This window comes from Haplochromis burtoni, unplaced genomic scaffold (genome assembly GCF_018398535.1).
Source record: "Haplochromis burtoni strain Fernald_Lab_line unplaced genomic scaffold, NCSU_Asbu1 Contig_413, whole genome shotgun sequence".
In the NCBI taxonomy this organism is placed as follows: Eukaryota; Metazoa; Chordata; class Actinopteri; order Cichliformes; family Cichlidae; genus Haplochromis; species Haplochromis burtoni.
The window spans coordinates 495,542-511,968 of record NW_024582774.1 but is presented as its reverse complement, the minus strand read 5'-3'; the positions used below and the strand labels follow the sequence as shown (position 1 = coordinate 511,968).

At 44.6% G+C, this 16,427-nt stretch overlaps 1 protein-coding gene across 3 annotated transcripts in view; it reads right to left on the bottom strand.

Annotated features, from left to right (window-relative positions):
• Positions 1-4,566: 4,566 nt before the first annotated feature.
• The window catches only part of immt (inner membrane protein, mitochondrial (mitofilin)), a gene marked incomplete in the record, with an annotated part of 22,895 nt that continues 11,034 nt past the window's right edge, over positions 4,567-16,427 (bottom strand). Inside the window, 13 exon segments of one of the 3 annotated variants that reach the window (XM_014340935.2) lie at positions 4,567-5,573; positions 5,824-5,953; positions 6,879-7,010; positions 7,102-7,325; positions 8,338-8,467; positions 9,138-9,273; positions 9,578-9,681; positions 10,979-11,112; positions 11,282-11,419; positions 13,254-13,346; positions 13,629-13,649; positions 14,984-15,110; positions 15,497-15,686. In XM_014340935.2, the coding sequence (XP_014196421.1) occupies positions 4,966-5,573; positions 5,824-5,953; positions 6,879-7,010; positions 7,102-7,325; positions 8,338-8,467; positions 9,138-9,273; positions 9,578-9,681; positions 10,979-11,112; positions 11,282-11,419; positions 13,254-13,346; positions 13,629-13,649; positions 14,984-15,110; positions 15,497-15,686 (2,167 nt within the window). 3 annotated transcript variants of the gene reach the window in all.

Here is a 16,427-nt window from a genome sequence, read left to right as displayed (position 1 = left end):
ATCTGCAGTAGAGAAGCTCGATTGAAACCACTTGAATAAAAGCCGTGCCGAGCTGGTTCGAATTTGAAAACCGAAGCACTAAGAGCACGAGAGGATTGTGTGTTCGATTGTGTGGAAAGTGAAGGCTTCAGCTCGGGATTCCAACAGGTCAATACTGCACGAGTGGGAAAGCACACTGGTGGCAGCAGCAGCAACATGCTGATGATGTTTACCTGCTGCAAGAGTGACGAGGAATGTGAGAAGGAGACATGCAGCTGGTTCATGTACGGCTGCATGAGAAAAACTATCAGGCAGAAAAGATTTGTTCTATTTCAAAATGCAAAACTTTCCTTCCAGGTTGGTAGGCACCAAAGCAGGAACCAGTAAGAGGGATTAGTGGACGTGTGTTTGACTGACCTGACATAATGGCTGATAAACACCTAAGTAGGATTTGGGACATATTAGGCCTGAGCATGATCGCCTTCCCTCGCTGACCTGTGCTTGAACTCCATTTAAAAGTCCTCAGCTCCTTTTTAAAAAGGACTCTTGCAGGCAGAGTTTGGGGCCAACCTGCTATGTTATGGTGAGCTGCTCCAAATCATGGGTGGGACAAAAACTGGAGGCTAGTGCAGCTGACAGAAGCTGAGAGCAGTAACCCATCCCTGTTCATGCACAGCACTGGAGTTTCTTCTCTCTTTGACATGACTGCACATGCCCCAAGACCCTACAATATGTGAAAGAAACCAAAAGAATCACACAGCCTGCAGTGAACAAGCACCCGGTGACCCCGGGGTGTGTAAAACTCCCTTTGACAGGAAGAAACCTTCAACAGAATCAAGCTCAGGGAGGCGTGAGGATAAAGAGCAGAGAGCATATAATAGTGCACTACCTGGTGACTAGCTATGGTTATGGTTATAATACTATGAGCACATTAGCAGAGCAAAGATGCAGGATGAGCATTAATGTTTTATCGCCTCAATAAAACTGTGAGGCAGAGACAAATGCAGTCATACTGCAGGGAAAAGATGCTGACGATGGGCCAAACTTCACTCGAGAGCACGTCCGTGATCGTCCATCCACAGCAGGTTAATCATATAATATACCATACAAATCCTAAACTGAGGCGTCATCCACACATTCAAATCTTAGTTGCATCAGAGTCTTTCTTTTCTGGACCATTTAAATATTTGGTGTCTGTTCAAACTGTGGGCTCATGAGCTTAGAGGTACAATGCACATTAACAAAGAGGCCTGCAATAATCAAAGATTATTTGTAGGAGCTTGTTTCTATTAAATAAAAAGACACAAAACATTTCAGTACCTCCAATGAATGGAGTAGGAGTTTGGAGCCACACGGTGGCAGCAGTGTAAAGGACAGAGTTTACTTTGGTATCCTGACGGAAAGCTGCTGATGGATTTATCACACGGTCAAACTGATTTGATTTAATCTTCAAACTGATGGACAGTGTCAGAGCTAAGTGCACTGAGTGATCTGGAACAAACATACAGTACAAAGCTCTGACATGCAGCAGTCACATTGCAAACTAGCTGTATTACTCAGGGTGCCAAAGGAAACTCATTAATTGGCAGGTTGAACCGTTTTTTTGTAACATTTGTTTCTTGCAGCACAAAGTTTCTGTGGCAGTGAGCAACGAGCCACTTGAGGGAATTTTGTGTTATTTCCAACTCGCTGACCAGACTTTATTTATCATTTAAACCCTAAGTACACCTTTAAAACTGTGAATAATTGAATGATGAACTCAAAAAGATAAAAACATGAGAATCAGAACCAACAACTGCACGTGTTAAACTGTGGCCTGCTGAATCCTCCAGGAATCATTCAAACTTTATTTTACTCCAAAATGAAGTCGTGTGTTTTTAATGCTTTTCTAAAAGTCCTTTAATTTTTTATTTGTCTTGAATCGATGGTTGACAGTTCAGCATGGTAACATTATCCTCTCAAACATTCAGAGCTTAAATAAATGAACTGGCTCTTACACGGCAGGTTTTTACACTCAAAGCTCTCTACACAACATCTCTTATTCACCCATTCATACAAACACTTTTTTCTACACAAATCTAACATTCACACTCATTCATCAGAGAGCAGCTGATCTGCAAACTGTAGACCAGAGCAGCAGGGACCAAACCTCCAACCTTCGATCTCCTGAACTACAGCCACCTCCAAGTGTTGCCGAACACTCAGCGCTCCCTGGTATGGGATGTTCTCGTGAAACACTGGCCTCCTACACTGTGTGCACACTTTGGGTGGTTCAAAATGAGTGTTCTTCATCATCTATAAACGATGAAGAAACTTCTATTGGTTTATTGTCTGTGTCAGGACTTTGGTTTATCTTCCTTTTACCTTCAGCTCATTAGTGGCTCAGTGCAAAATGTGGCTACCAGGATATAGAAGCGCATAGGTGTTTGAAACTTTGCTGCCATTTTTAGACATGATGTTTGACAACCTTGTGCTCCAACTCAGATGTTGTAGAAAAAACTTCATGACTGTTCTCTGATTTTTCCTCTTAATAAGTCCATTACACTTATTTTCCTTCTCTTTTAAATTTCTGTGGAAGAGAGCCAGAGATTAATAACAAGTGTGATTGAGTGCAGAGAGGTCTATTAACACATAGTGAGTGAAGAAGAAACACCCAATGCATCATGGGAATCCCCGGCAGCCTACGTCTATTGCAGCATAACTAAGGGAGGATTCAGGGTCACCTGGTCCAGCCCTAACTATATGCTTTAGCAAAAAGGAAAGTTTGAAGCTTGAAAGTAGAGATAGTGTCTGTCTCCTGAATCCAAACTGGAAGCTGGTTCCACAGAAGAGGGGCCTGAAAACTGAAGGCTCTGCCTCCCATTCTACTTTTAAATACTCTAAGAACAACAAGTAGGCCTGCAGAGCGAGAGCCAAGTGCTCTAATAGGGTGATATGGTACTACAAGGTCATTAAGATAAGATGGGGCCTGATTATTTAAGACCTTCTATGTGAGGAGCAGGATTTTGAATTCTGGATTTAACAGGAAGCCAAAACAGGAGAAATCTGCTCTCTCTCTCTAGTCCCTGTCAGGACTCTTGCTGCAGCATTTTGGATCAGCTGAAGGCTTTTCAGCGAGTTTTAGGACTTCCTGATAATAATGAATTACAGTCGTCCAGCCTGGAAGTAATAAATGCATGAACTAGTTTGTTAGTCATATCATCAGTGACGGACTAAATGTGTGAGTTTAATACTGGAACAACATTCAAAAAGTGAGGGCCGGCTTGACTGCAGTGAAACAGACTCTGTGCCTGTTTCTATAACCCGACAGTATCTGTTTGAGGCCACAGGAGGGTTTGTCTTGGCACAGATTGTTATTAAATCTGATATCATGACGATCGCGTTGAGCATTCATTATGTCTTCCTGCACAAAATAGCCACACTAACTGAATATTATAAATCCTGTCTTGGAGAAAAACCACAAGAAAAACCCCCAAAGTGGTGCAGCATTCTGCCAGCACTACACCTCTGGCTGTGTTATAGGCACACAAAGTTTTTCTTTGTAACATTACTATTTGAATACTGTGTAAATGTTTTGAACCACCTTGATTTCTTTAAATGGTATCATCTTTCTTCAGCAAGTCGATGAACTAGCTTTGATGGCAAGCTTTCCTTTAGCTTCAGAGGATGAGAGGAGAAGAGGCAGCTGTGCAGCAAAGACAGAAAAACTCCAGCTTTGTGTCTTTTTCATTGTAGCTGAAGTCCGGGACAAACTGCTCCTTTTCAGCTACCAAACGCATAATATTTTCTCTGAATACGGGATGATTCCGTTTTTTCCTGAATCCTTTATCATCAGCAACTGAAAATAGTTGTGGATGATCACTATACCTTTCTAATGTGATGTTGTTGTCCCTGCCTCTCTCTCTCTCCCTCCCGCTCCGTTCCTGTGCTACTGACTGTAACTACCCCCCTCCCCCCTCTTTAAAACCTCAGAGGACTTTGAGCTCCATTTCTCTGGGTGTGTCTATGTGCACACCCAGGAACTTGAAGCTGGACACTCTTCCCACGCACTCCCTGTTGATGCCGATAGGCTGCAGCTCAGACTTCCTCCTTCCTCCTCCTGAAGTCGAGTGTGGCTTTGTTCTCAAGTTATCACATCATTGAAAAAGCACCGATGGCCAAAAAGAGAAAATTAAACTTTGAAAGGCCGCTGAAATCCTGGAGACATGTTGCTCAAGACCACTTATAAAGTTACTACGAAGGGTTGGCTGCAGCACAGCAGGCAGCGCAGCTCTCCTACTAACCAGAAGGTTGGTGGTTCGACCCCTGCTCCAGTCTACATGCCAAATACACTTGAGCTGTGTGTGGAGAGAGAAAGCACCTATGCAGAAAACTCATGGGAAAGGTGTTTGGAGTGCTCAGGTAGAAACTGCACCACCACAATGAACGTCTCGCCTTCATTATTAGATGTAAACTCTACCGTGGTGGAGCACAGAGGTAAACTGTCCATGTGTGGGGACAACACTCACAGCGATGCAAACGTCTGCATGAGAGCTCTCATTTTAAACCGTAGTCCCAATGACAAGAACAACGAAATGAAATACAGCGTTTTCTTTTTTCCAGGATTTATTTAACATGTGCAGTATTCACAAATATCCAACTGTAATTCGTAGGATGACGGTTCCATAACACACGGGCTGGAGACGAATAGCTGGGCCAAACCTGCAGTCTGAATTGATAAGACTAAGCTAAGAAGTGCATTGAATGTATCATATAAATAAGTGGCCACAGTGAGTTAGTGCTTTCAGAGGAATACATTTATGTGGTTCAGGTAACTTTAAAGGAAGAAACCATCTTTCTGTGCTGCAGACTGCCGATGCTTCCCTGCACAAAGGATTCAGGCTGAAGCTCCTCCTGAGCCACTTCCAGCTACACTCGGGAACTTTGATACTTCTTGGAAAAAAAGACTTTTAGCAGATTTTTTCCCTTAACGGTTGCTGTGGCAACCTACGGCGCCTGTGTGGTACCCAAACCCACAGCATTTGCGTAAGCAGACAGCAGATTCACTACCTGCCTAGTTTCCAGTGTGAGTCTGGCTTCAATAAGCCAGTCCTCCACTACTCTCCTGGCCTCTCCTCTCAGCTGGTTCACCAGTTTAGCTGCTAACTCCAGGTCCCCGTGCTCTAAGCAGTAGCTAGCATATGACAGAAGCTTGAATGGATCTAAATCCTCAGAGCTCAGCTGGCTAGGCGGAGCTTCCTGACTCTTCTCAAACAGCAGTGCAGCTTGAAGGTAGGACAAGAAATACTGATACAAGGAGTTACGAGATTCATCGATGAGAGCGACGCGGCGGGCCAGCGATCGCAAGGAGTTGAAACGGGCACGGAGAGAGGCCTCGCTGTACACGCCTCGCTGCAGGGATTTCTCCGGAAGAGCCGACGCCAGCGCCAAGGCAAAGTCGTTGTCTCGGCAGCTGTCGCGAACAGCCTGAGCGGCGTTCTCCAGAGGCACAGTGGGCACGTCGGCTTCAGCAGTCTTTAGGGAGTAACTGAGAGCCTCCACAGAGAGCCACAGCTGGTGGGCCTTACGAGCCTCGTCCTCTGCTACCACGTGGCCTGTGTTCAAAAGACGAAGAGATTTACATGACCGAGTGGAAAAGAACGTGTCTGTGTGCACGTGGACATCCAGTCCCTTTGCACACCAGAACCTGACTTTTAATATCACAGGAAAAAAATTATCCAACATTCATCTACACACATCATCATTCCTACATGTGGTACTGCTCTGCAGCACTCCAGATAACAACCTACCCGACTAATCACTCAGTGCTATTTCTTTGCTTTTTTGGATGCGTGTATCTCTTACTGTCTATAGCTTCTTCCACCCCCTTCAGCCTCGCGTAGGCTGTGTTCATGTCCAAAGTGAAGTTGTCGAGCTGTTCCTGGGTCAGCTGACGGTAGCGAGTCTCCTGTTCCAGCATCTTACTGCTCAGTACCTGAACACAACCAAAGCATAGCTCTGAAGGGCTGAAGGATGAAAAGCACACAGCGTGCAACTCGCAGGAACAGACTACGCTGCTGCAGCCTGACTCGTCTCAGGTGTCTTGGCCACGCCCCCTTTACAGGATATTAGTGGAAAAAAGCTTAAGATATGGCAGAACACAAGCTGTCAGCTTCCCGTATACAGCAGCATGTTTATTCTATCCTACGCTATATCACAGACCTCCAACAAAGCAAAGGCCATCAGAGTAAACACAAAACAGTTTAACACGTTTACTGAAGACAGAAGGTTTGAGAATAAAGAAATGATCCAGAGCAGCATCTTTGCTGCAGATGTCAGTAAGCTGTGGTCATGGTAGCGTTGCAGCATGAAGGAAGTAGCCCTTCTTGTAAGTGCCAAGTCCTTTCAAATGCACTTACAATGTTTCTAACAGCTCAACAATTATCAGCTGAGCTCAAGGTACAAGAGAAAAGATCAGTTTACTCAGAAATGAAGAACGATGCGAGAAACAGGACGTGAGGAGAAACAAAGAGGGTTTTCAACCAAATACATTCATTACAATTCAAATGTGAGGTGAAGCAGAGTTTGGATTCTTTGTATTAATAATAGTTTATGGCAACAATGACACAAAGAGCTGTTTCACTTTGAGACAGTTCAAACATCTTCTGGACTGTTTTTACTTTTAGCATTTTGTGCCACTGTTAACGTCTATTAGCAAACTTTCTGTAGGATGTTTGTCAGACAGCCAGTGCAAGCTGGTTTTATGGATTAAGTAACTTAACCAAGCAGACCACGTTTTATTCAGTATATATTTAGTGTTTACTCTGGTTGCTTAGACGCTCCAAACCTGGCAACTCAGAGCCACTAATGTCCTGTAAGTACTCATTCCTGATGTGTAAGCAGACTCTGGGGTAGATCACCTGCTCAGCCTCAGCTTTCAGCTCGTGCTCCTGGACTTTGAGCACATCTTGGACGTGGTCTGTGTGAGCTGCTGCCTGCCGCCGCAGCTGAGTCCTCATCTCTGCCTCCATCACTTCTCTTAACTCAGCCAGCTGCGTACACACAGAGGAAATCGTAACACGTTTTAGATACGCTCACGTTAACTGAAAAACCAGAACAATCTAAAGATATTTTTTCCTGCACCTTCCTCTCCTGGTCCAGCCGGGAATCTTCTTTGACATGTTGCAGGGCAGTGTTGACAGCGTTGTCCAGAGCTTTCTGGTCCTCGAGTTTCTGTTGCTCCAACGCTGCATCAATGTGGATCTTCTCTCTGACCTTCTGCTCAGCCAGCTCTCGGTTCAACTGGTCAATGCGACGATGTGCATGGGCGATCAGAGCGTTGAGGTCGTCTGTGGACAGTTTACCAGCTAACACACAAAAACAAGTTATCATTGAAAACGTACTTCCTGATCAGCACATAGTTTTGAATGTATGAAAGTAACTAAGAGTTACGGTGACATGCAAGAACGTGAGGTTTTGACTGTAAATGCACATTTCAAAAACCCCGTGGATGTTCAGACGGTGGACTTAGAGCCACCAAACGTTAGCTAACAAAAGACGCACAGAGCTTAAACAACATATTAGATTGTGATCCGATTCTATTTGACGTGCCTGTCACGAATGATACAGGTTATACTGATGTTATTAGTACTGAAACACTAATCATGTGTTGCTGTAGCCACAGACACTGAACGTCGCTCTAAAACCTCAACATCAGTATGGAAACCTAAATATTGCTCCTCAGAGGGGAAACGTTGTCACATTCTTTCACTGTACTGTCATCCATGTCAGCAACACAATGAGTGTCCTAATGCATGCTTAATAATCTGGGAAAGTAAATCCCAGACAGCTGATTCTGTTCTTCAGGACATGCCTCGCTCAGTTTATTATCGTACCAGCTGGGAGAGGGTGAAGGCGGCAGCATGACAGACAGCTTCAGCCACACAAACAACCACATAATAACATGAACTGAGGCTACAGATCACGACTAATAACACTGCGCTGATGTTAGAGACCTGGCTTTATTCATCCATCCCAGACACCAGCTATGGCTAGCAGGCTACACGTAACATCTCTGTGGTTAGAGGCCTGAGGCTGCACGTGCACGTCGACCATCTGGGAGTCGAGCAGGTGCTTAAAGGTACATCTGTCACCGTCTTACAATGCTGTGATTGCAGCCCTTCCACCAACTCTGTCAATCGTACTCATGGCCATTCATCACTACACATGACAGTTTCCATATTAACACTCATGAAACTGACCTCAGGCCCATCGTTAGTCCGATTAGCGACCAATGAAAACACAATGTCCAGCTGAACAAATCGAATCAAACTTTGTGTGTGTAAAGACACGTGTTTGAGTGTGTATGCGTGCTCTTACTGAGCCCTTTCCAGTTGGCCTGGATCTCTGGAGTGAGACTGCTGACTTCCCTTTGAAACTGTCGTTTGGCTTCGTTAACCAGTTCACTGTACTGGGAGACGATCTTAGCCTCTGACTCTGCAGACTGAACCTTTAGTTGGTAACATTTGTTAGCAGAAGAACAGAGAGGTGTGAATAGAAAAGGACGAGTTAATAATCATGACAGTGGTGAAGATAACACAGCCAACACTAACTGCACATAGTGCTGGTCACTAGAGTTTAATAGGTCACACCACACACATGCTCACAGGGTGTGGGCAAAATGATAATCGTATTTCTGATGACAGAGAAAAGGAAACATTTTATCGACACTCACAGCTTGCAGGCAGCAACATTTGTAAGGAAATGAGGAAAATCAAAGGCATTTTGTATCCTTGTTTTAAAATGAGTGTGTATCTACTGAAACAAGGCGCTGCCAGCAGTGCAAAGTAGTGATACAGTATTATATCCAGTCATATCTCAGCATAGAAGGAGCCTACGTAGCGCTCCCATCACATGGACTGGAGCTGCAAATATAGCTGCTGGGTTGAGTCACCTCCTCACAAGTTTTCTTGCCTATTTTACAAAGTACTGTGCTTTGATGCCAAGGTAGCTCTTATGTTTGGTACTGGCCAACGGAGGCTAACGTGCTGCTGTCACTTTCATTCAGTTTACAGCTGAGAGGTGCAAATGTGAACTTGAGCCTCAGAAAGGAAGCAAACAGGTCACTTTAATCTCCTGTAGTCGTCCACAATGCACCAAAAAAAGAAAACAAACTTTACCTTCATGGCCATTTTGTCCAAGTCCACAACCATGTTATGGAGATTCTCCTCTGCTGCTAAAACCAGCGGGCGAACAGAGGATATCTTCAGCCCTTTGGACTCGTCAATCACTGACCTGAGACTGTCCAAGGACTCGCTGCAAGGAAAGACATGTGCTGATAAGGAAGACTGCCAAAATAATTGAGTTAGGCAGAGATGTACACGGCACGCTGCACTCATCACAGCCCTGAAGGCTGAGTGATTATTACATCTTTCAGATTAACCTTGTGCCACACTGGTCATCAGAATTAAAGAAACACTTTCACTCCAAGCAGAAGAAATCACAATTTAAAGAAAGAACATTTATGATTTTCAAGCTAAGTGGAAAAGAAAGAATTCTTCTTCACACACATTCAAGTTTGTAATAAGTATGTTTGTGTGTGTGTGTGTGTTTGTGTTACTTGGCTTTCGACAGAGCGGCTCTGGCATCGTTCAAAGCCGTGGTTCTATCAGCAAGAGCAGCTTCCAGGTCCTTCCACTGGTTTGACTTCTCCTCAGGAAGAACCTAAGTTTAAGAAGAACTTCGATAAATCTACTGCAAAACAGTGACGCTTCCCATTCAGTGAGCCTTAAACATTACTAATACAGCGCTGTGGTGGGTGGACCACACAGGCCACAGCAAGCAATGTATCTGATTAAAAACAAGAGTACGCAGGTCTTCAGTGACAGCGCTGCTGTGAGACGATGCAGACGAGCCCAGTCCAGTGGTCTGCAGGACATGTGGGCTTGAGGCAAAGATGGAGTCCTGCCTCATTCATCAGCCTCGATGGAGCGTTTGCAGGTGTGAGCTGGGGATGTCAAATAGATACATAGAAACATTCATGTGGAATTGAAACATATGGATACTTATTCGCAACAGTATCCATCAGACAGGCAGGCGGACAGCAGCTCCACCCTCACCATCAGCTGTAGTAGCAACACTGAACATTTACTGCCATCAGATTCTGTTTAGCAGTTATTAGAAATGTTTCCCTGACCAGCGCACATGTTACCATTAGTCATTTAATGTAAGGTAATACTATTACTTTGTTACTCTATTGAAGTAGGTATGTGTACTTTACTTGAGTATTTAATTTTTACTTATACTCCCTACATTTTGAAATAAATATCTGTGCTCTTTAGATTTACCAACAGACTCATCTATAGTTTATACTCCGAGGTTAGCGGGCAGGAGGCGTGCAGGTATCTGTGCTACAGAAAAGGAAGCATGAAGTGTGCAAGTGGTCCCTGCATTAGTGGTTAGATCTGTCCCGACAAGAGTTACACAGAAACCAAACAGACTAAACCAGAGCTGTGAAACACTAAAGAGCTGTGCCCAGAGATTCTACTGTACTCTACTGAAAACAATCTGAACATCACAGGCTTCCTTCAGCCACACCAGCACACCGTCACTCTCCCTCCACCCTGCGGCCTTTGGCTCAGAATCAGTCCATCACAGACGGTCCATTTACAAAAGTACTGGACGCTCAGCTCCCAGCAGACTGACCTACTGTATGAAAACCCCGGGGGACTTCCTTCTCGAGTTAACACATTCACCACAGAACACTGGACTAAGTTCAAGGACTCAAACTCGTCCCAGGTTTTTAGTAGATGGACCGACAGTATCCAACGTCGCCTTCAAGCTGAGGGGTAAAAAAGGCCCTAAAGGGCACGGTGGCCTGCTTTGGTTTTCCAAAAGTACAATCACTGATTTGTACTTCATGTTACATTTGGAGTACCAGCTGAGCACAGTCCCCATTTGCTGGGGGTATTAAAACATAAAGGTTGGCACATGCCTTCCTTATGAAGTGCTTGCTGTTTACCTCTGCTTCCATAGCCTCCTTCAGTTTGTCTGTGTGCTGCATGATAGCCTGCAGGGCTGCTTCTTGCGCTCCTATGGCCTGCAGAGTAGCTTTGGCTGAGCTCGCCAGTGAGTCTTCAAGACTGGCTGATACCGCTGCAAAGCAATCACACAGGAAGACAGAGACATTTACTGTCTATAAAATGACACGTCATTATTCAAGTGGTCAGTATGCAACGACGTCACTCTTTGTGTGTGTGTGTGTGTGTGTGTGTGTGTGTGTGTGTGTGTGTGTGTGTGTGTGTGTGTGTTGCTGTCATCCTACATGCTGAAATATCCTGTTCCTCCTGCTCTTGTTGAGCAAGTCTAGCAGCCACTTCTTCTACTGGACGCTCTTTCATTGGTTCTGTGGGTGCAGGATGGACCGCTGTCGCCTCCTTGTGTTCATGGCACTCATTGCACTCTTCGAGAGAAAACACACAAACACAGACCTAAAACAACCCCAGTAATCCTCGAGACTGCTGGACTTTCAGCCATGAAAGAACATGAAGTGCTATTATTGTATGTTCACACCACGAATGAAGGTTTTGCAAAACCTTTGCAAATGTAGATGCCTCAGTGACACTGCACGTTAAAAACGTGCAGATTTGCTTCTTGCTTCATATTCTGTCTCCGGCATTAAATGAAAACTACCGTAACTATTTACTCAACCTGGGCTATTGCACAAGTTAACTAGTCTCCATCCATGTTTCACACAACATGGAGAACTCATGGAGACCAGCAGGTTTGATGCACAATCAAACCTTCTTGCTGTGAGGTGCAAATGCTAATCACTACCATCATCCTGACCAACATAATAATCATATGTGTGCTACATTTTGCAATGACTATTATTTTGTTTGTTTCAACATTATGAATTTAATCGTGAACGTCTACAGATCCACAACAGAAAGCATCCCCTATTGTGGAAGCTTGTAAGTGTAAACAGAATTGGTCCTAGCACTGAACCCTGTGGAACTCCATAATTAACCTCAGTGTGTGAAGAGGACTCTCCATTTACATGCACAAACTGGAGTCTATTAGATAGATATGATACAAACCACTGCAGCGCAGTACCTGTAATACCTACAGCATGTTCTAATCGCTCTAATAGGATATTATGGTCGACAGTATCGAACGCTGCACTGAGGTCTAGCAGGACAAGCACAGAGATGAGTCCACTGTCAGAGGCCATAAGAAGATCATTTGTAACCTTCACTAAAGCTGTTTCTGTGCTGTGATGAGCTCTGAAACCTGACTGAAACTCTTCAAATAAACCTCTGCAGATGATCTGTTAGCTGTTTGACAACTACTCTTTCAAGGATGTTTGATATGAAAGGAAGGTTGGAGATTGGCCTATAATTAGCTAAGACTGCTGGGTCTAGAGATGCTTTTTGAGTAAAGGTTTAACTACAGCCAGCTTGAAGGCCTGTGGTACATAGCCGATCATTAGAGATAGGTTGATCATATTTAAGATTGAAGAATTAATTAATGGCAGGACTTCTTTGAGCAGTTTTGTAGGAATGGGGTCTAAAAGACACGTTGATGGTTTGGAGGAAGTAATTATTGAAGTTAACTCAGTAAAGTTTGAGAATTATACCACGGAGTCAGGTACTTCTGATTAGAGACCTTAGTTTTCACAGGAGCTACAGTATCCAGAGTCGTACGTAGTGAGGAGGTGAAATTATTAACAAGATAATCGACCTCTGTTGGAGCAGCGTTCAGATAGCTGCTCTGCTCTGTGTTGGTACAGGGCATTGAGATGATAACAGTGGGTGGATTATATTCTTAAACTTAGTTACAGCGCTTTCAGAAAGACATCTACTGTGATGAAGTTACAGGTTACATGTATTACGAGAGTCGTTATTACTAAAGGAAGCCGACTAACTAAACATCTGAGCAGGAAAGTGCAGGAGAGAACGGTCAGTCGACTACAGACTCTGGATAAAGCACGTAAAGACAACATATCAATATTTAATTCAATTGGCTAAAACACTGCTGTGCTTGTAACAGGAACAGGAAGTGGTACTCTACTGCACAGAGCGCCAACACCAAGTCCGAGCTCCACCCAAAGGAGAGGATTTAATCGTATATACCATGTGCCCACTGTGGATTTGTCTGTGGTTTAGATACTGGCTCTTCTAAGCTGCCGCCCAGAATTTTGCTTTGTGCTGCATAATGACAATAAAGAAGGACAGCAGAGCGTGCAGTGGTCAGCACTGTAGCCTCACAGCAAGGTCCTGTTTCAGTGATGATACCTTTGACTGCTGCTGCCTCTGTGTCACATGGAGCAGGGACTGATGGGACCTCACCGATGGCTGAGATGATATGAGTCGCCTCTGCTGAGGCCTCTAAATGGGACACAAATACAGAAGGCAAGAGCCGCTCAGGAGCTTCCATGTGTGTCACCACGCGCAAAGCCACTCATACACATAGTAAAGACCATCCATCGACTGGTTTCATCATCACTTCAGCTTCAGCTACAGTGAGGTAGTATTTATGGCAGCATAATGGCTTTAAAGCTATCAAAGATACAATGACTGCTACAAACTAAGAAGCCTAATAGCAGTGCAAAATGAAATTTCACATGGGAGCAGAGCAACAACAGGAGAGTATAGGAGAAGACAGCTTACCCTGAGAGGCTTCTGCTGGGGCTAAACAACAGAGCGCACATTTACAAACATCTCAAAGAAGAACGGGTGGAGCTAGCAGCTAACAGAGCACACCGCCCCCCCAGAGTGGAGAGTTTGCATCAGCAGATATTAAATGTTGGCTCGTCCCAGAGACATTTACAAGTGAGGCTGATTTGAATGAACTTGAATTAAAATAATATTAACTTCATAATGTAAATAATGATATTACGGCACTGTCGAGATGGCTGATGATCAGGCTGCCTCTGGTGAACACTTTCATGAAACAACTGCATCCTTTGAACACCATCACAGTGGATTTTAAATCTAACTGTCAAGATGAGACTGAAGTGATGGAAGCTGAAAATCCTTCCAAGTCCATCGCTGCCTTTAGTGTAGAATCCACGGACGTCACAAAACGCCACCTTTGGTTTTGCAACTGAAAGCGTGCTCTACAAGAGTCAGGTGACCAACTTTATACTATCACAGATTCCTGGTGCTATTTCAATCAGCAGTTACAATGTCAGCAAAACTAGTGACCTTGTACAGCACATTCCTTTACATGCATTATGAGGTGTCGCTAGATTTTCTTGCACGCTCAGTCGTCCAGGTAAAGAAATGTGGACGCAGCATCTTCAGTGTGTGAAAGTGGGTAAAATGCTCTCCCACTACGTTTTGACAGTCTACCTCTTCCAGGCTGTTCTTGTTTTTGCTAAATGTTGCACAGGGTGTCCCCTAACCAAGGAAGGACTTTTGCGATTACCCACTTTAATCCCTCTGTCCTACAGGCTTCTCAGTGTCGCTGAGGTCGCGAGTGCATTTCTTCTTTTAAAGAATTTACCAGGTTACTGACTCGGCCTCTCCTACGGTTGTTGCCAGCTCTCTCATACATCTGTTGGGTTTTCAGCGTAACGCTGGCCTCACTCACTGTACCAACATCACTTTGGAGCGCTTACTGCAAATTCCAGAAAAACAAACCAAACACAAGTCCAACTTTATCTGTTTCATCTGTAATGGAGTCCTTACAAACTTTGCCTCTGAACGTGGTTTATTAAGATATACAAGTGTCTATAATGAATAACTCAATAATCCAATACTAGTGTTAGAATCCTTGAAATGAAGCTGCGCTGGAATCACATCTTGGCTGAGTTCAAACCCACTGTGGTGGTGTACAAACACAACAGCCCCTTACTGTCACTGCACAGATGCAATGAAACTGTGGGCGCTCCACCCGACTACTGTGAACGAACTATAACAAAACGGAAATAGAAATAAAGCTGATAGAATCAGAGCACATGATAAAAGGCAGATGGCAACATGAAGCCATGAGTTATAATGACAGTGGGCGCCACACTTACCCTGTAGGCTCTGTGCAGGCTGACTGGGGGCGGGGCTGGAGTCTTTGACCGGACCCTCGGCTCCCTCCTTCTTCGCCGACTTCTTCACTTGTTTTTCTATCATAGAGGGCGGCTGGGCCAACTCCACCTTAACAGCAACCATTTAAATCGAAGCATACGTTATTACAGTGTGGTTCTAAAAATGTGGTTATTCTTTCTATACAAAAAAAAAAATTGTATTGTGTGGAAGCTTATTAGCTGATATCACCAATTCTGAGTCGAATTTTAACAGACACACACTGGAAAGGTGGAGGTATGGGGGCGGAGGTATGGGGGCGGAGGTATGGGGCTTCAATGCAGTCTGATCATTTGAAAAGCCATTGTAACGTACAGTGAATCCTCCTTAAACCATCAGATACTCACACATGGAGAGCCAGTAAAAGAAAAAATGTTCGACTTCAATTCTTCTGAACTGACGGTGAAACACAAACTTTGTGTCCTGTAACTATGACTAGGATGAGCTGAGCACCGTACCCGTTTCTTTATGGGGAGGCCAGGATCTTGGGCAGCGGGTCCCAAGGCCAAACCCAGCAGCCAGTCTGAGTACGGGACGTTCTTCTCAACCGCTGCTCTGAACTTATGGTCCCATTTGGCGTAGAGTACGGTCCCTCCAATGCCACCACTTACTGTCAGCAAGCCAGCAACAACCACTTTGGAAGCACTACTGAAATGAAAAAGGACAAGCAGACATGAATGAATGGACAGTCTCGCTAACGGCCTTTGGGAAGGGACGCTGCACTCTGTGTGTATCCTAGTTCAGCCGACTTGCATATAGTGATCTCAGGAGGAAAGCGATGCTGTAGAAGCGGCACGCTCTTCACTACGATAGCACTGAAGATCTTCTCTTGAGGATGAGAGATCCGTGTTTTGAAACGACAGGGAGCAGTCGCATGTAAACGTGGAGCCAGAGCGCAGCGGCCAGCGGGACACAGATTTTGGTGGCAGGCACAGCACATGTCGCATCCATGTGAGAGGCCCTTAAGAAGACAGCTGAAGCCCATGTGCTAGTCCTAAACAATTCATTAGTGTACTGTGTGTTGGTGTGTGAATGGGCTCATTGAGTCAGCACGGAGAAGATCTTGGAGAACGCACGGCTGCCGTGAACACTCAGAACAAGAGCTCTGAGTGAAAAACTGGATTACATCTGGAGGGGCTCGCTCGAATAACACCTTTGAGCGCAAATTGGATCACATCTTGGGGAAGTGCACTGCGGTCGGAGGTCTCAGAACCTGCTCTTTGAGCAAAAAGAACGACAACATCACGAACGTAAGTTTGATAACATCATAGAGAAGCTCGCGGCTCTCCAACAGGAGATTGAGAGACCAGTGTTGGACTGTAGAACTGCTTTGAAATTCATATGAGCTGTTCGCACTAAAGTAAAAAGCACCATCACTTCATGCGGATA